This window comes from Podarcis tiliguerta (assembly GCF_965153285.1).
Source record: "Podarcis tiliguerta genome assembly, chromosome: 5".
In the NCBI taxonomy this organism is placed as follows: Eukaryota; Metazoa; Chordata; class Lepidosauria; order Squamata; family Lacertidae; genus Podarcis; species Podarcis tiliguerta.
In genome coordinates, this window is record NC_139538.1 from 49,348,684 (window position 1) to 49,368,321 (window position 19,638).

The 19,638-nt window shown below is 41.6% G+C and overlaps 1 protein-coding gene and 1 long non-coding RNA gene across 20 annotated transcripts in view; one reads left to right on the top strand and one right to left on the bottom strand.

The window, feature by feature from the left end:
- ABLIM1 (actin binding LIM protein 1) overlaps window positions 1-19,638 on the bottom strand; it is a 207,197-nt gene that overhangs the window by 143,492 nt on the left and 44,067 nt on the right. For 8 of the 19 annotated variants that reach the window (XM_083441110.1, XM_083441109.1, XM_083441114.1 and 5 more), the window contains exon 1: window positions 19,259-19,485. The exons of 5 other annotated variants lie outside the window; for them this stretch is intronic. In XM_083441110.1, the coding sequence (XP_083297236.1) occupies window positions 19,259-19,304 (46 nt within the window). In that variant the 5' untranslated portion in view covers window positions 19,305-19,485. Of the gene's footprint in view, window positions 1-19,229; window positions 19,486-19,638 lie in introns of those variants that run through there. 6 more of the 19 variants (XM_083441119.1, XM_083441112.1, XM_083441101.1 and 3 more) reach the window with 4 other exon arrangements.
- On the top strand, window positions 7,945-19,398 carry LOC310677912. The gene is made up of 3 exons (XR_014511513.1): window positions 7,945-8,527; window positions 9,641-11,692; window positions 13,416-19,398. It is a non-coding gene; the product is annotated as an uncharacterized lncRNA (long non-coding RNA).

Below are 19,638 nucleotides of genomic sequence, written 5' to 3' on the forward strand. Positions count from 1 at the left end.
GTAGTCCAAAGCAGCTTCACATGGGATGGGGAATCTAATGTGGTACTAGTTTGGGTGTGTGCATTTGAAATAACATTCTATTATTTGTTTATTCAGTTTATATCACGCCAGTGTGGCAATGCTGATGCCCTTTAACATTTCACTTATGAAAACAGGAGCACTCTTGTCTGCAACACCTTTATTTTCACTTGAAGGATAACTACCCAAATATACCTCCTTTCACTACTACCATACATGTCTGAAGCCTCTTCTCTTGCCTCTGTGTCATCATTTGCTCTGCAATAGCTTGTCAGGCATTGTGAATTACGAAAAGGACCTTAATGGTTTCCTTTAATAAAAAGAGCACTCAAAATATTTAATAGAAATCACTGAGTGACCTGGCTGTACTTATTATAGGATACAAGTGGGAAAGACAAGTATACAGTCATACCTTGGTTTACGAACTTAATCCATTCCGGAAGTCCGTTCTTAAGCCAAGGTGTGCTTTCCCATAGCAGTGGGGGGACTCAATTTACAAATGGAACAGACTCAATAGGAAGTGAAACGTGTTCTGCTTCCAAGGCAAAGTTCACAAACCAAAACACCTACTTCCGGGTTTGCAGCGTTCTTAATCCGAGTTGTTCATAAACTAAGCTGTTCTTAAACCAAGGTACCCCTGCACCTTGTATTTTGTGTTGAGACCATCAAGATAGACTATTCATCAACAGGCAGGGTCTGATTACATGATTTAATAGCAAAGTGAGTGTTTGTTCTTTTGGCTGAAGATATATAGCAAAAACATAATTGTCCTATGATACATAACCATATGTTGCCGTTCAAATATGAACTTCAATTATAACTCTGTGAAACAGTACAATAGATGGCGCCTTAGTGACATTAGACATGCAAGTTCATTCCATTCAGACATTTTACTTCTACAGACTGGGAAACATGGTCAGATTAAAATCAAAATGACTTTGAAGACAGATAGGGAACAAAGCATTGCTTCAGATCACTGAGGTTTTAGCTGATGGGGGTACTGTGTTGTGTAACACAGATCATAATTCATAATTCTTGTCCTAAATCAGATAAGAATGTACATTATCACAACTTCTAATGAAATGGACTCTAGTGCGCGAAAGCTTATACCATCTTAAGTAAGGTGCTACAGGAGCTTTATGGATCCAAACACCAACTTTTGCTAAAAAGAAATAGCCTTATAGAAAGTGAAGCAAACCATTGAGATTTGAAAATGTTACAGGTATAACATTTCTAATTTAATGGAGTTACAATAAAGGCTTTCCTAACAACGCAATCCTATGAATTAGTACTCAGAAATAATTCCCACTTAATTCCATGGAACTTACTCCCTACTAAGCATTTACAGGATTGCAAACGAGCTACAGTGCTCAGTTTGTGAGATAAGCTGCCTTTAGTGCTTCTGTCATAAACCCAAATACCAGCTTGCTGCCATTTCGTTATAACATTATTAGATGCTATATGAAAAAGGCCAAAATCAACTGAAGCTATTTGAGACAGTTCTGCAGAAAAAGTCTGATCCACAAGTAATTTCATTTTATCCATACACTGTACGGAATCACCTTAAACCCAACTCCTCTCAGAGAGTAGACAAAGCAGCTACCCTGTTTCTGCTTCAGTGAAAGCAAGGCAGCTTACATTAAAGTGTTCCTGACATGGACTGGGCTGGGAGCAGGGGAGTGTTATTCTAGGAACTACAAATACAAACTCCCTATAATTTAAATTATTTTCACATTACATGGGAATAAAGTGAGACTTAAAAGAAGCATATCTTCACAAGCATGGGACAAAAAAACCAGCTAACAGTGAAATTCTACACATGTCTACTCAGAAGTAAGCGCCCACCAAATTCAAGAGGGCTTATTCCCAGGTAGACTGATAAACTTTGATACTATAGATGTCCAAAGTCTGAAGATGTGATACAACAGAATTCTTTATGGATTTATATAAATTCACAGATTCATATAAATGTGGGCCATGGAACACTACAATCTATGGTCAACCTCTGCATAAACTGATAAACACAAAAGGATTATTGTTACATACAAAGACACATGCACATAGACATCTATAGAATAGGTAAAATGGTCAGAAGAGTAATGAGGAGCAGAAGGCAAACAGCTTACCCACAAGGAGGAACATTGCCATTATCATACCCATATTGAACTACATACTGCTCTCTCTCCCACCACATACTAATTGTCTTACCCATCCCTCCAAAGCAAGCTGTGATCTTCTGGGCATACTGGCACAAACCATTTTCGTTGGAGGATTCTTCACCTAAGGTCTGTTCACTCATTGCTTTGAATGCAACTGCTTGTGTCCTTCACTAGCTACAACTTGCTGGAGACAAGATGTAAGCCTTCTGAGCTCTCTTCCAGTTCACTTCCATTAATAATTCAAGCACTCTTTAAAATCTGCTGAGCTCTTAGAATTGATTGCACCAGCCATTTTATAGCTTTGCAAGTAATTATGTTTAGCCTGTGTGTGTGTATCCGATTATGACATTCCGTTAATTTATAGACAATATGCAGAAATCACAACAAAATGCATGCCTTTCATGACTGGCAGGAAATATTATGTTCAGCTGCGAGATATCAGATGGACATATCAATTTCTGCTCAACTAAGAATTAAAAAAGGAAGTTGAATAACCACATGGAGGATGATAAACATCATGTACAATTCAATGTACAGGGCTCTGCTCCTTACAGATGAACTGGAGTTCGATTAAAATAATGATGATGTTTGGCATAAAACTAATTTCCACATTTTTGTGTTTTATGTTATAAAAACAAATCAGAAAGAAAAACATGGCGCAAAAACTTCCAAGGAAATAACCGCTACACTTTATCTACATGTTTTAAACAGAGTTGTTATAGATGGAACTGTGGATGTTCTATACTGAAAAATCCAGATTGGTATAGCTTTTAGCATGCATAATGTCATTCTTTCCCCATTCACCTAATGAAAGCAATGATAATAGGTAAAAAGAATAGTATTGGAGAAAAACCACTTGGGGGGGGGGGTGTTTTGCGGTTATTGTTTTTTTTTTTTTTGCAATCAAGCAGTGCATACATTTTGTGAAATAATATATAAATATATATATTAGGGATAGAAACTAAACAAACTAAAGAATAATTTTCTCATCCAGCTGAGTTGCATTCATGCACTTAATTTAACTTAGGTTAGCTTCTTAGCCATGTGAAATGCAACCAAGTTGTTCAGAAAGTAGCCTAATGGTACCAAGCTACTTTTTCAACTCATCTAGGCGAATGAACATTTGCAGCAGTGAATCAGACCACCCCAGCTATTTTATTAATTATCATTCAGACATGACCTAATTGTCTACACAAAGATATTGTTTTTTATTAACCTGACCTTAAAATTTTAACAATTTAACAGGAAGTTGAACTTCTCCCTGATTTGCAAAAAGCATATAATATAGTTAGTGTAGTATTATCTCCTATGGCAGAGGAAAGTTCTGGAGGAACTCTACATGAAAGACCTGCTATTGGCTTATGGAAAACATACAAAACATGCACATTATACAGCCAAGCATGCTATATTGCACATCCTACATCGTCACCTCCCCCACTCCCTCCATTTCGCTAGGATTCTCACTATAGAAGCTCCAATTTTTAAAATCTGTTTTTATTAAAACATTTATCTACTGCCTTTCTGTATTGAAAAGAGGCCCTAAGGCATAATAGAGCCCCCAAATCAGGGCTTCAACACCACACATACAAGTTATCTCCAGAAAATTTGCTTCTCTTCCTCAAGGCATATTAAGAACTGCCACCGCAACATTACCCGGCAAAGTCACAGACTTCTTACAAACAATTCCAAGAGAATTCCTCCTTATGCACATTTTAACTTTAAAAAATAATAATCTCAATTTATTATTATTTATTCAATTTATATCCCACCTTTCTGCCTGAAGGAATCAAAGTCAGCAGTCATTTGTCACATAAGAGCCTCCAAGAGACTTACAAAGTTTAGCTCAGCTGTTTATAGAGCATGGTGCTGATAATGTCAAGGTTGCAGGTTTGATCTCTGTAAGGGCCAGCTGCATATTCCTGCACTGCAGGGGGTTGGACTAGATAATCCTCAGGGTATCTTCCAACTCTACAGTTTTATGATCATGGCATAAAATTGGGAGAATGGGACCAATGAGTACCTTACAATAAAAACATTACTGTGACCTATTTATCAAATGCAATAAAACAGCAACAAAACAAAAAAACCACCAAACTTACTTTCAATAGACAGCAAAATCATCATAATCCATCAAATGCCTGGAAGAAGAGGTGCCCAGTGCTGAAAGATATTAATGATAGTGCTAAGGAAAGCTCACTGGGGAAAGCATTCCACAAGCCAGGAGTCCCAATCCTCTTTCAAAGGGGGAACCAGGAGTAGGACCTAGGATAAAGGGTCTAGGTAGGCTCATAGTCAAACAAGTATGACAACCTCTGAATGAAGCTTTGTGTTTAATGGGATCAAGCAGTCTTCAGCTACATTTACAATGCAATTGTGTACAGTGGTACCTCGGGTTAAGTACTTAATTCGTCCCAGAGGTCCGCTCTTAACCTGAAACTGTTCTTAACCTGAAGCACCACTTTAGCTAATGGGGCCTCCCGCTGCTGCCATGCCGTCACCGCGCGATTTCTGTTCTCATCCTGAAGCAAAGTTCTTAACCCAAGGTACTATTTCTGGGTTAGCGGAGTATGTAACCTGAAGCGTATGTAACCCGAGGTACCACTGTATTTGCTGACTACATTTCAGTGGGATTTACTCCAGAGCACTACCATTCATTTAGCACTTTTACTAAGATAAACTACAATCAATCAAGATGGATATGCAACAGCAAAAAATGGTTAGTTATTTATTTGTTTAAAGGAAGGATGCTGCAAGGCAAATGTCAGGGATCAAGTAAGTCCAATGTTCAGAAGGTAAGCAGCAATGGCATGGCATATTGCATCCTTTCAAAAAGCAGTTCTATCTATCATTTATCTATCTATCTATCATCAATATATTTATATACCACGTCATAAAAAAATTCAGAGTGGTTTACAACAGTTATAATAAAACCATACAATAAGAATCATATAAAATATTTTAAAATTAGAGATCAGCTAACTATCATGGAAATATGCATTCTAAATTGCTCGCATAAGCCTGATGAAGCCTGACAGAAGAGTTTACAGCAGGTGTTTAGAAGTTGAAACAGAAGGCACTTGCTGAATCTCAATTGGTAGAGTATTCCACAAGGAACACCCTTTATGCTTGCCTTTGTGCTCACTTGTCATAAAATGGGCTATGAACTCAACCTAGAAAAATCACTAAGATAATGTTTTGATCCATAACGTTTGGGATTTGGACTGAATATTTTGCTCTGTTTTGAAATCCCTGTTCAGCCAAGAACTCCCATAGTGGGTCTGAGGCACAATTCAGAGCTCTAATTCTCCATCTTCAGAGTTTGAAATAATCAATCTGCCTCCTAGCAGAGGGCTGCAAAGTTGATTTCCATGCTGCAAATGAGAAACACAATCATATATAGCACATCACCAGCAGACAGGTATTGCTGATGAACTAATCAAATCAGAAGACAGTGTCGGCTATGAAAGAAAGGCTTAGCTGTGCTGCAAGGATCATTTAGAAATCACAGAACAAAGAAAAGGCAATGCAGCATATTGAGAGCTACTCTTCGCCCCTGCATTTGGGAAGGGCTTTATGGCAGCCAGTGATCTAATCTGATGTCATCCTGGCACCAAGCTAGAGAATCTTGTTTGTATTCTCAGACATATAAAAGGTTGTCAATAGGGCTGTTTTCAAACAGACAGTGATTAAAAGACTTTGCCTGACTGCTCCTTGGCTACGTGAGGAAGGAAGACACTTTGGAACACAGTGGGAGAACAGGAGCCGAGACCACCCAAAACTTGAGGAAGGAAGGTGTGTGCTGTGACTTTACATACACTGAATTCATTTAAGTTTGTGGCCTGTGAAATGGGATAGTGCTGAGGCATACCCATTTTTAGCTCATTTCAGAAGCATGTCCCTTTACTAACAGGATAACATCATGTGCTTAACTGGCACTAGCCACATCAGGGGCTTCCCAACTCGACTCCTCCAAAAGTCTGAGCATCTTGTGAAAGCAAGGGAAAGAGCCTTATACACTTAGGTTGAACACTTCATCTGCATGCGCGGACTCCTAGCTTCTTTCTAGGTGAGGTTGGGAAAGACCCTCTCTGAAATCCTGGAAAACTACAGCCAGGTACGGTAGGCAAGCTGGATGGATGAATAATCTGTCTTGGTATAAGGCAGCTTCCACTGTGAGTTTAATGTCTGACTGGCTTCCAAGAATTCTGATTCACCTGAGAGATGATTGGTATTTTAATACAGTTTAGTCCCAGGGAAGCCCTGTTTAGGCATTCAGAATGCAAATTCAATTAATGTACAAGATGGAAACAGAAAGTTCTGCTGCTTCCCCCAGTGGCTGCTCAATGAACGCCTGAACAAAACCTTTGCACACGTGTGTGTGTGTGTTTGTGTGTGTGTGTGTGTGTAGGCTCTGTTCACACTAGTGGGAAGCTTAACACCAATGGGTGTTCATTCCTATGAACAGAAATACCTCCATATGTACAGCAGCATGTGCAGTGGCTCTATTCAGACATTCAGTAACCTTGTGTAGGAGGAAGACCCCAGCCTGCCATCCCCGCACATTCACTGAATGTGCAATGCCCGAACAGGGCATTTTTTCTGAGCACTCTGCTAATACGTTTTTACAAGCTCCTCTCAGTTTCTTGCTAAGTGTCCCAGTCTCTCATGTGCAATGTGCTGGACACTTAAAGCACATATATGGATAACATGTGCAAAGAATTACTGTGCGTTCTCTATTACACAGAGAATCAGTTCAGATGATTTGGTTTTACAAGAACCAGATTCAGGCTCACACAATCTTTCTAGTGCAGTCACTTTCACATTATTATTATTATTCTATTTCTATCCCAGCCTTCCAAAGGAGCCTGGGGCAGCAGACATCAGAATGCTGATTTATTTATGCTAATATATATGCAAATTTATATATTGTTACTAAAGAGATGTAATGCACCCCACCATAGTGGTAAAATGCCTGCCTGTTATGCTATTCTGGTGCTAAATGATGATGAGCAACTTAGAGATCTGCCTCCTTAAGGCTCTTTACCTTTAAACCACACTTGGATGAGATAGGAATAGCTTTTTAAACAGGACCCTATTTCTTGCCTGTGCACATCCTGCCCCGCCCCCTTTCTTTGCTGCAACCCACAGTTTGTCAATACACACAATCAATCAAAAACCTGTAATTTGTCTGCAAGTTAGAACTGCAAGTTACAGTTTGACCATGTAGATTTCAATTATGATTTGCAGAGCACTGAAAAACTTCACAAAACAAGGAGATGGAAACCCAGCCTCAAATACAAAGCCTTTTTTAAAACCGCTTTTCTGTGTGCTCACAAATATATCAACTGAAGAGGCAATTGATATGGGAGACTCACTTGGGCCATTGCTGGTGACTAGAATATGACTAACCAAGCATGTTTTCATGGAAATCTCGGGACTAGTTTTAATTCCACAATAGTAGCAAACTGCATCCAATTTAATTTTTTCATTATAGACACTGTACACAATCCACCAGGTGAGATCTTTTGCAGAAGACCTAAATGAAAGGGAACACAGCAGTGTTCTTGTGGAACCCCCATTCATTTTGATGCAAGACACAGGTAAACTTTCCAGTCGACTATCTTTTTAAAAAAGTGAAAATAACTATGTTTCTTGCATGCTTTTTAATCTGTAATTTAGTTTCTTTAAAACAAAATTGGCTGGACCTTAGAAACTAGAGGAAGAAGAGGGGGGGAAGCACACAGCTATAGTAAGGATCCAGGCCTGATTTCTTTTTTCTTCTTTCACTAATCAGTTTGGTCACAGGGACATTTTCAAATCCCCCTGATGGGTGGGGAAGGGAGACTAATCTCCTTTCAGGTGGTGAAGGTTCAATGGAGAAAAGCAAGGGGAAATATCTAATTAAAGTCATTACTTTTATGCTGCTCAGCTCTATTCATCTGGTTGACTTGACATGGCCTTTTCAACTGTATGGAAAAGGAAAGATTAGAATGAAGAATAATAGGGCAGCTCCTTAGTGAGCAGTTTCCATGAACCAGGAGCTCAACAAAGTGGCTAATGAGATGTGGGCTTGAATTTCTGGTTTGTTTCTGTTGTTGTGCATTTAGGAGCTTCCTTATTGACATGACAACTACTTACTGTCGCTACTAGTGTTGCTATCAAGCAGCAACAGAAAAGGATACTTTTCTCCCTTTAGGAAAATTTCAATTACATGCTTCAGATTGCCAAACTTAAGTCTAATAGTGACAAGCCCGAGGCAATGATCAGCAGGCCCCTCCGTATCCAGAAGGGCGTGGGCATCCACTGTATGTGATGTTCAACCTGTTGGTTGCTCAGCTTCACAAGTTACCGTATTTTTCGTCCTATAGGGCGCACCGGCCCATAGGACGCACCTCGTTTTTGGGGGGGGAAATGAATAAAAAAAATTTATTTCCCCCCCTCAGCTGCGGCTGCCGCCCCAAGCCTTGCGGACACCCGCCAGAAGCAAGGGGAGCCCTCCGGAGGGCTCCCCGTGCTTCGGGCGGGAGGCTGCCGCCCCAAGCCTCGCGCGCCCGGCGGGACCTCCCGCCAGGCGCGCAAGGCTTACCAACACTAGCCCGAAGCACGGGGAGTCCTCCGGAGGGCTCCCCGTGCTTTGGGTGGCAAGCTGCTGCCCCAAGCCTCGCGCGCTCGGCGGGACCTCCCGTCGGGCGCGCAAGGCTTGCGGACACGCCCCCGAAGCACGGGGAGTCCTCCGGAGGGCTCCCCGTGCTTTGGGTGGCAAGCTGCTGCCCCAAGCCTCGCGCGCTCGGCGGGACCTCCCGTCGGGCGCGCAAGGCTTGCGGACACGCCCCCGAAGCACGGGGAGTCCTCCGGAGGGCTCCCCGTGCTTCGGGCGGGAGGCTGCCGCCCCAAGCCTCGCGCGCTCAGCGGGACCTCCCGTCGGGCGCGCAAGGCATGCGGACACGCCCCCGAAGCACGGGGAGTCCTCCGGAGGGCTCCCTGTGCTTCGGGCGGGAGGCTGCTGCCCCAAGCCTCGCGCGCTCAGCGGCGGGACCTCCCGTCGGGCGCGCAAGGCATGCGGACACGCCACCGAAGCACGGGGAGTCCTCCGGAGGGCTCCCTGTGCTTCGGGCGGGAGGCTGCCGCCCCAAGCCTCGCGCGCCCGGTGGGACCTCCCGCCAGGCGCGCAAGGCTTACCAACACTAGCCCGAAGCACGGGGAGTCCTCCGGAGGGCTCCCCGTGCTTCGGGCGGCAGGCTGCTGCCCGCAAGCCTTGTGAGCCTGTGGGAACTCCCACAGGGCTTGCAAGGCTTGCGGAGACCTTCCTGAAGCCTGGAGAGCGAGAGGGGTCGGTGCGCACCGATGCCTCTCGCTCTCCCGGCTTCAGCGAAAGCCTGCATTCGCCCCATAGGACGCACACACATTTCCCCTTCATTTTTGGAGGGGAAAAAGTGCGTCCTATGGGGCGAAAAATACGGTAGGTGCTCTTTGGCTTTGAATTGCATTAGTATCCAGAACTGCTTTTCACTGTCTGCTCTTGGTGATAATCCTGAGGCCCTTTTCAAAAAAGTTCTGATCCAGAGATGATCATCCAAGACTTCTTAAACCTCAAAGCTAGAGCAATGTTTCACTCTATGGTGATAGAGGGTAAGCTTCAGCTAGTGCAAAACTGGTCCTTCTTCTTGATCAGGGTGGGTCACTATTTCCTCCCGTTGATTTTCTGGTTTTGACCATGCAGTTGTTAATGTTCCCTCCACACCCTGCCAACAACCACCAAGCCCTAGGACTTGTAAAAATAAGCAAGTGAAGTTGTCTTCAGGCAAACACAAAAACATAGAACTCTCTTAATTCAGACAGCCTAGCTCTTGTCTCACAGCATCAAGTCTGAAAGCTTGCATTAGCACTGCCTGCTGGGTGTACGTGCACTACCAAACCCACTTGTACAGTGCTCTCAGCATAAGAGATCAATAAAAATCAGCTTTCCATCACAATGCCGGGAAACAAAAGAGCTGAGTCACACTTTGTTAATGTAGCAATCTGATCAGCTTATCTATTATGTCTCTCTCTCTCTCTCAGATATATAAATATATATTATGGCCAAAAATAAGTCTGTAACAGAGACCTTTTCCCATCCTCCCCACTTCATTCCCACAACAGACTAGACTGAAATATGCATATGAAACAGTTTGGCTATGATCATCAGTACTGATTAAATTATTCACTTTAATCAGTACTGATGATCATAGCTTAACTATTTTCTTTAGTCTTCCAGCCTAATTAATCTCCCATTCACTGGCAGAATACTCAGAACATAATACAGATACGGTATTAGCAGGTCTTACTTGCAAATGTTTACAGGATCAACGATTGCTGCCTCATTTGTGTTGAAAATTAGTGTGTGGATCATAAAGTGATACCACAAAATGAGAAACATACACAGGAGTAAGTGAAATGGCAGGTTTTACTGTACCAACTCAATTCAAAATGAGTTTTCAGAACAAGGGATGGCAAATCTGTTTCCGTTTCTCTCAGTTTTTCATTTTTACAATCTTAAATTCAGTTCTCCATATTTCCACATCAGCTTGCAATCTTCAGGAAAATTCTTCAGAAAGTAATGTTATTTTTTCCATATGCACGCGCGTGCACACACACACACACACGTACAGATAAGCAACTTTGCTTAATACATTTTTGCAAAGCAATTTCTCCTAATATAATGCATTTTGTATGTTATTTTCATAAATGTATGCATAATACCAACTTTACCTCAGAATGCACATTTTTGTACATATTATTTGGCTGGAGAACTGCATTGGAATATTTGAAGGCGTGTGAATTTGGAGGCTGCTTGTGCTTCAGATCTTGCATTGCTTCGCAAAGTCTGAATTAGGTTGGTTCACCTTCAAATGCAATTAAATTTCTCCTCGGATTCAAAACATAGGCAGTGTTATTGTAGGGCAGGGCAAAAAGAGAAAGACAGTCTGTTTTCTGGGAAAAATCAACTTTCTCCGAGCTGGCAGACGACCACGGGTAGTTCTAGGTGGTTTTTACAAGTGGAAACGAGGCTGGGCAGATTAACATTTTTCATGTGAGATAAAACTTGCTGGCCTGGAATCCACTTGTGCTTTATTGAACATCCCCACTCCACAATTTCTGTAGTGCCAACACAGCCTAGATATGCCACTCCAACAACTAGCGTGTCAAATCACTAGACTTGGCTTGAGTTCAAATCTCTCTAAGTCCTGCAAAGGCAATGTAGCAAATCTACCAGCAAAATGAAAATGCAGTGTCTTTTCCGTAAGGCACTCTTCTAGTTACATTTTTAGGTCATAGGAAAGAAATGTGCAAGTAAATGCCAACTCTACTGCAAGGAATCATGGTTCAAAGCACAGATATAAAGCAAGTCAGGAAGAAAAGGCTGCGTTGCTCGATTGGCCATAGGTGAAGCTGCCACCTGTTACAATTAAGCAGAAAAAAGCCCACTTGGGATGTCAGCCCAACAAGCTACAAAAGAAGTAGGATAAAGTATGGAGGTGGGAACTGGAACTACTGTCACTACAGCATTGGCTACCAGCACATCATCAGAAGCTACTACTGATAGACAACCATTTTTACTACAGACCTCTGATGTACAACGTGCCTTTCGGAGCATTAACATTAGGAAGGCAGCTGGACCGGATGGAATCACGGGACGGGTACTTAGGGACTGCGCTGCAGAATTAGCTGGAGTATTTACGGACATTTTTAATCTATCCCTGTCGCAGGGTTCTGTCCCTACCTGCCTGAAGACATCGATTATAGTGCCAGTCCCCAAGCAGTCAGTGGTGGTATCTCTCAATGACTATAGACCAATAGCCCTAACATCTGTCGTTATGAAATGTTTCGAGAGATTGGTGCTAGATCATATTAAGGCTGGTCTTCCATCCACTCTAGACCCGTTCCAGTTTGCATACAGAAGAAATAGATCTACTGATGATGCTATTTCCATCGTTGTCCACACCGTACTGAGTCATTTAGAACAACAGGGAACCTACGCAAGGCTGTTGTTTGTGGACTACAGTTCTGCCTTCAATACAATTTTGCCAGACAGGTTATTTCTTAAAATGATCAATTTGGGTATACATCAGAAGATCTGTCTGTGGGTAAGGGATTTCCTGACTGACAGGCCGCAGACAGTGAGAATGGGACCTTACTATTCTTCTACTCTAGTATTAGGCACAGGAGCTCCTCAGGGATGTGTGCTAAGTCCCTTTCTCTATTCCCTGTACACATCTGATTGCACCCCACTGTATAAGTCCAACACAATCATCAAATTTGCGGATGATACAACAGTGGTGGGGCTCATTAGTGAGAACGATGAGACTGCTTATAGGAAAGAAGTACAGGGGTTAATTCAATGGTGTAAAGAAAACAATCTTATGCTTAACACCAAAAAAACCAAAGAACTCGTAGTTGATTTTAGGAGAAAGAAAAGTGTATTTTTACCATTGCACATAAATGGCGAGGAGGTGGAGAGGGTTGGTAGTTTTAAATACCTGGGCATTTATATCTCTGAGGACCTCTCATGGACTGCAAATATTAACATGGTTGTGAGGAAGGTGCAGGGGAGGTTGTATTTCCTGAGAATGCTCAGGGGACTGAATCTATCTCAGCACCTACTCCTGTCCTATTATCACAGTACCATTGAGAGTGTCTTAACTTATAGTATATTATCGTGGTATGGAAGTAGCTCTGAAATGGATAAAAAAGCTTTACTGAGAATAACTAAAATTGCCCAGAATGTTATTGGGCTCCAGCTACCAACCCTGGATGAGATCTTCACGTCTCGCACTTTGAAGAAGTCACACAATATCCTGAGAGATCCCACCCATCCTGCTCACAACTTCTTTGAACTGTTGCCTTCGGGCAGAAGATATAGGACAATGAAAACACGAACCACACGCCTTCTGAATAGTTTCTATCCAAGAGCTCTGATTGCACTAAATAATGATCTCAGGGCCAGTTGTAAGAAATAGCAAGCAGGGAGTAGGAAGGAATGAGATAGGGTTTAGGTTATGTTATGCCTTTAATAGGTCATTTTATATTTTGGATTATGTATGTTTTATAGATTATGTCTGAATGGAATGAGAGTGTTGGAGGTACGTGCAAATGTGTATGTGAACCCGGTCTTTGGGTGGGTGTTTGATTTTCGTTGTTGTGTATACTGTGTATATACGGACAATGACAATAAATTTCTAATAATAATTTAATTTAAAGTATTCTAGGTAGAAGCAGGCTTCCTACAACTTGTGGATGAGTCCTCTGACATTCATAATCATAAACTGAATGGTCAAGAATTACATAGAACAACATTTTGCTGTACCAAGATTTGGATTCAGTAAAAACCCATTTGACTATTAGCCTGGACAACCTTCTACTCTGTCCCGATGGATCTTGAGTCTATAGTCATGGGCCAGCTTTTAGCAACATTATTCAGGGCCAGCTTTTAGCAACATTGCAAGCAAGATTTGGTAATTGAAGCAAAGTTCTTTAAATGAAATAGTTTGTCTTTTACGTTTCACTAAACTTTCAGCCTTGTTAAAGCTGCCAGGAGCATTTAGGTTGCTCATACATTCTCACTAAATTTTTTTAGCAATGGTATTTGGCAACTACTCTTGCAACTTCAGGTCATCCCGTGTTTCTCTCCATCAGGCCACTGGAATCACTGACGAGACTAGCTGTGGACTTCCAAGATTCTTCAAATATAATCCCCAGAACCATGAAAACTATAAATATTTTTAGTAAAATCTGAACCACTCACGAAATGTGGAAACTGATATGTGGAACACAGAGAACTTTGTTCATAATTCAGTCTAGATTGGTCTTCTTTGAGTTCAAAACAGAGGATCACCAACACAGAAATCCTGAAGTTAAAACACATGTAGATCTGATTCACATCCAGCTCCTGCAATCTATGTATTCCAATAATTAAGCACACCTGTCCAGACCACAACACCATGTAATTACAGGATGGGAATGCACAATTCTGAGAATGATTTTTAAAAGCAGACGACAACCTGCCCATGGACATTTACCTGTTGAGAGATGATCATAGTAAATGATATTGTGGCCCCCCCCCCAAAAAACTATGTTCTCACCTAGTAGTATCCTAATTGCCTGTTATATTTTAGTGTCTCTCTTTTTTTTTGTCTGCCAGGGAAGAACATCCTGATCTTTTCAAGTAATACTTTAGTAGGGAAGAATTCATTATTTGTGAGATTGCTGAGTTTTAGTGTGCCAAGTAATTTTCAGATTGAACCATAAAGAAGGTGACAGCTTGTCACCAGGAGCCAGTTATGTAGTGCATAGTACAAGAAAAGTTAATCCTTTGTTATCAAAGCTTAATTTGCTTGGAAGTTGTATCCCAGGATAACAGGAAGCTGGATGCACCGCTTTGATTCTGCTGATGTCACCAATATGAAGAGAATGCTGCTTTGTGTGAAGAGAAAGACTAAAATATAACCTTCTGAAGTGGGCAGGACTGTTTCTTAGTGGAAGAGTACATGCTTTGCATGTAGAAAGTCCCACGTCCAATCCCTGGCATCAGAGGAAACAGATGAAGTAGAAGTCTGAAAGACCTCTACCTGAAACTTCCAGTCAGAATATAAAATAGTGGACTAGATGAAGCAATAGTTTGACCCAGTACAATGCGGGCAGCCCAGTCCTACACACTGCTGTGTATCACAGTGTAAAATCCAACTCTATTCCCTAGCAATGATACAATGGACCCAGAAAAAAGGTTCCTGCTAGTGTTCTTGAAGGCTATACTATCATATCCCGTGCTGTGATAGTGACCAATACCTTGGGTATGCTGCTGCAATGACTACTCTCTTCCCTTACTGTTGTGCCTCTTTTATCCTTGACCACCCTACTCTTTAACTATGGTTAATTGAAACAAACCAATTTAAAAAAAAAAATCCAACAAACCACTGTTAACAATAATCACAGTTCAGGATTCTGGATTCAGACAACACAAGCAGCTGTGCTTAATCTGAAACAAGACCAAAAGTTTCCAAATTCCATCTTTGTAGTTGCACTGGAGGAGGGGAAGTACATGAGCCCAAGGCCCATTCCTGCAGTATGAAGCCCTAGTTTTATCTGAATGAGACCTATGTGATCATACACAGGAGACAGATACGCATCAATAAACCCTTTAATTCACCATTATAATTCTGGGGGACACACCTGTTCAGGCTGTGGAATTTCAAGTCTTCAAATTCAGTAGGATATTTGTCCAAGAATGACACAAGTCCACAATTAACACGAAAGTTGCTTTTAAGTTATATACCAAATATGCAAGAAGAAGAGCTAATTGGGGAGCTTCTTGTAGTTGCACTGATATTTTCAGAGGAAAAAGCCAAACATAAGCATAAACTAACCCAGGAATTATCAGCTAAAATTCTAATACTCTTAGCAGATGCTAGGTATTTTTGTTCTGGAACTAGCTTGGCAACATCCACTTATTTCTCTTTAACTACAAACAAGCCGCAAGCCAATCTTTACTGCTTTTTGCTGGCCTTTTTGTGCTGCTGCCAAATACTCGCATTATTCCCTCTACCTCCCTTAAGTCATCCAACTGACACACAAAATAATTTGAGGGTTGTTGTTTTTCTTCCACTGAAATCATCAAAAGCAAACACTTCACACTGACACTTCACACTCAAAAAGAAAGGTTTTGCATATGCTTTCACTGCCTCAAGTGTCTGGAAATGAAATTGTCAAACTGTCTTGTTACTGAAGAAAAACAATACATGAAAGGGAATAGATCTGTTTCTTGATCCCCAACTCAGTGAACCGAAAGAAGAAAATAATTGCATTATATACATGCCCTTTTTCTGTCATTAGAGATGCTGCACAGAGAAGGAATCGTACTACTTTCCCTGCATATGCAGATGTAAATCTACTGCACAATAATCCACATTATATGGCAGGCTCTCTTTTTAATTTAGCATATGGTCAATCCAATTCCTGGCTGCTAGGCAGAGTGTTAAATCACCTGCTTGCTATTGGTGCCCAGAAGCTGATCCAGGAGCTGGTGCTTAGCTGGTATATTTTAGCAGAGCGGTTTCAGAACACATGTCTTTGCATGCGTTAGGTCTAAAAACACACCCTATATTACTTCATCTGCAAAACAATTACCTTGTTAAACTACTGGAAAATGCCACGCCTTCAAACTGTTCAAAAAGACAAGAGACCATTCACACCAGAACCATTTATACTGCAGCTCCACATTCATTCATTCATTCATTCATTTGAAAGTACCAATATTATCAGTGAACAATCAAACTGGTAGCACTGTACCTATGTGTTTCCAAGTGAAAAATGTGGAATAAACTGTTTTTTTGCCTACACTTTAATTACGTCCCACCGGTGGTATTCCTCCCAGTGCAATAAGAATTATTTTTTAAAGACCTGAACTCAAAAACTTAAATCCATCACTATCCAGTGTGTCATCTTAATAAATACGTCACATTATGAAACTTTCCCTTTTTTGTGGGAAGAAACAACTGTTTCTCAGAGCTTCATATTTCAAGAGGACAAGTTGGAGCAAAGCAGGTTTCAGCTGAAAGAAAAGCAGTTTATCCAAGGGAGTTGTGGGATCTCCTCAGGAAATATACAAAGCTGTCTTATACAAATCCAGCTGCCTGGCTAATCCACCTTTGCCTTTTCTGATGATGTAGGCTTCCAGGGTCTGAAGCAGAGGTCTTTTCCCAACACAAACTACCTGATACTTTTACTAAAGTGACCAGGGATTGAACCTGGGGTCTTCTGCATGCAATACATGTGCTCAACTACCGATCTATAGTTCATCCTTCCCTAGTAATATTTCAATAAGAAGTTGTAGGAAACTGCTTACATCCAAGGAATTTTGTTGTTGCATGAATTGGTCCAGATGGCCAATATATAGTATATAGCCAGGCCAAGTTGAATTTTCCCATTAAGCCAGCCTTCACCAACCTGGTGCCCTCCAGCTGTTTTAGACTACAGTTCCCATCATCCCGGGCCACTGACAACTGTAGTCCAAAACAGCTGGAAAGCACCAGGTTGGCAAAGGATGTAATAAGCTTTCAAGTCAGAAATGTCAATACATAGTAATTCATCTGAAAACATAAAATGATTCTAGATTCCTCCTGAGATAATCTCACAGGAACACTACACTTTTGTAGTACAGCTCCCTGAAATGAGAAATCACCATCATAGCTACAAAAACTAAGCAAATGACAGGCCTGACCTGACACTTGACTTTTGTACTCATATTTTAAGCAAACTCTAGGTGCAATGCAAAAGAAAACTCTTGAATGCTGAAAGCAACCAGATTCTGGACTCCATAACTATAGTTATCAGGCATTTTTGGAACTTCATTGTAACAACCTGCCTGCTCCGTCACACTGAGAATAGAACCCTGTGCCCTGCTACGTAGGACTAAGTGTCATTTAGCTGTATTATATTTATTTCTGAGCAGACATAGGATCGCACTGCAACTCATACATCTAGATTAGAAAGCATCACAAGAGGAAAACAGGAGTGAGAAGGGTACAGCATAACAAATTTGCTTCTAGATCAGTGGTTTTCAACTAGTGTGTAGTGGTACCCTGGGGTGCCTTGAATGATGGTCAGGGCAACACTGGCCTCTGTCCCTCTTTCCTTCCCTCCCTCCTCTGATGCCTTCTCACATCTCTGCCTCCCAAAGGCTTGCACAGCTGTTTATTGCAGCAGCCCTGGCTATAAGCTCTGCAAGCAAGGTCTTCCACTACAGTAGTGGGGCTTTGTACCCCCCCCCCCTCTCCCTGTTTGCCCCACTCCCAAAATGGCTCTGGAAGCCCCCAGAACAGCACCCAGGGGGAGGAGAGGGGAGATTCCTCCATCTGGCAAACTAAAAGGCTTGTGCTGATGCAACAATCTCCTTAGCACTACAATGAATTCTTCCCAAGTGATCAACCACCACACTGGTTTGGCTAGTTCTGTTTGAAGAATGAACTTTCCATTCAAATGATATTATGTGTGCCGTTCAGACCTTGGCAAAGATACCTAGATTGTACAACAAATCAGCAAATACACTTTACAAACTCTGGCACTTGTAATGGGAATGTGGTAGGTACTTCTCTAATAAGCAGAGACATGCATACATTCTGCACTCTGCCTGAACAAATAAAGCTTACAATATCTGAGCCAAAAGGGAAACGTGATCACGTTAGGCACACCTGTTCATCAACTTGAAACCTGCCCAGCTACCATCATACAATCTTACAAATCTGAACAGGGGATGGTGGTGGTATGAAGAAATTATGCCCAAATTATTAATGTGGTGAACCCTTGCCGTAGCCATTCCATCTCTGATCTATCCATGCTTCTCCTAAAGGGAAACTCTTACAATATCTTTAAAAAGCATGCCTCAGAACTAGAGTTTCTAACATGGCTTAATTTGCAGAATAATTGGCTGAATAAATAAAAACAGTTTGCTGGTCAAAATGCAGGCTGCAACTCACTGCTGGTTAACACCAAGGGTAAAGAATGTTTTCATTTGGTATAAGATTTGATGAAGGGATTACTGTATTTCATTCCATTTTCAAAGACAGTCAGTAAACCTTGCTCCATATATAAATTGAGCTCTAAATATAATCCAATTTTAACTACTGCATATGTTGAAAACTTGCCTGTCCTTTCAACAGCAGCAGTCAGTTCAAACCTAATCATGTTCAAGCTACGGCACTTGATCAGTCATCCCAAGACATGCAGATCAGACATGTCTATTGCAGAGGACAAGGGGGGTTACTTAACAGTTGCTATACCTATAAAAGTGCTTTCCTTTCTGCTAAGTCCGTAATGGCAACCAGATCTACCAATTCAAAACAAGAACAGTATGTACTTGCACAGAGAAACCGAGTACTCCTGTAAAGAATGTAACAACCCATATGAGACACACGCCTAGCTTAGTCCAACAAAACTTCCCTAATTTGTTTCCTGTTTGAATAAATCAAGAATAACATCCTGTACGCTGTTTAAACTATACCGTATTGTGAGACAATTTACATAGCAGGGCAGGCTCAATCGGGACGGACCTTGACCATTTTCAGAGCTCTGATGTATTTGTAACTCCATTTGCATTGTCCAGATGAAATGTCTCCGCAGCCCAGAAAAGCTATAGTTTCCTCAAGAACAGAACGGAACAGCTAGTCCTTTGGAGTGGCTGCTCTCCCTCTGGCTCTTTCCCTTTCCCTTGGCGAGCTGCTCAGCTCTGGGGAGGTGTGGCCATGTCAGGCAGGGTGTGCCGCTGCTGCTCCCAAGTAACGTTAAAAGCACAGCAAAGATTCTATGCCCTTTACAAATCTTAGTCATCCTGATCACTGATGCAGAGAACACCTTTGGAATGAATTAACATTTTGATGAGTTAACATTTTGCTATTTGCACACAGAACGCTAACAGCTAAAGGAAGGACAG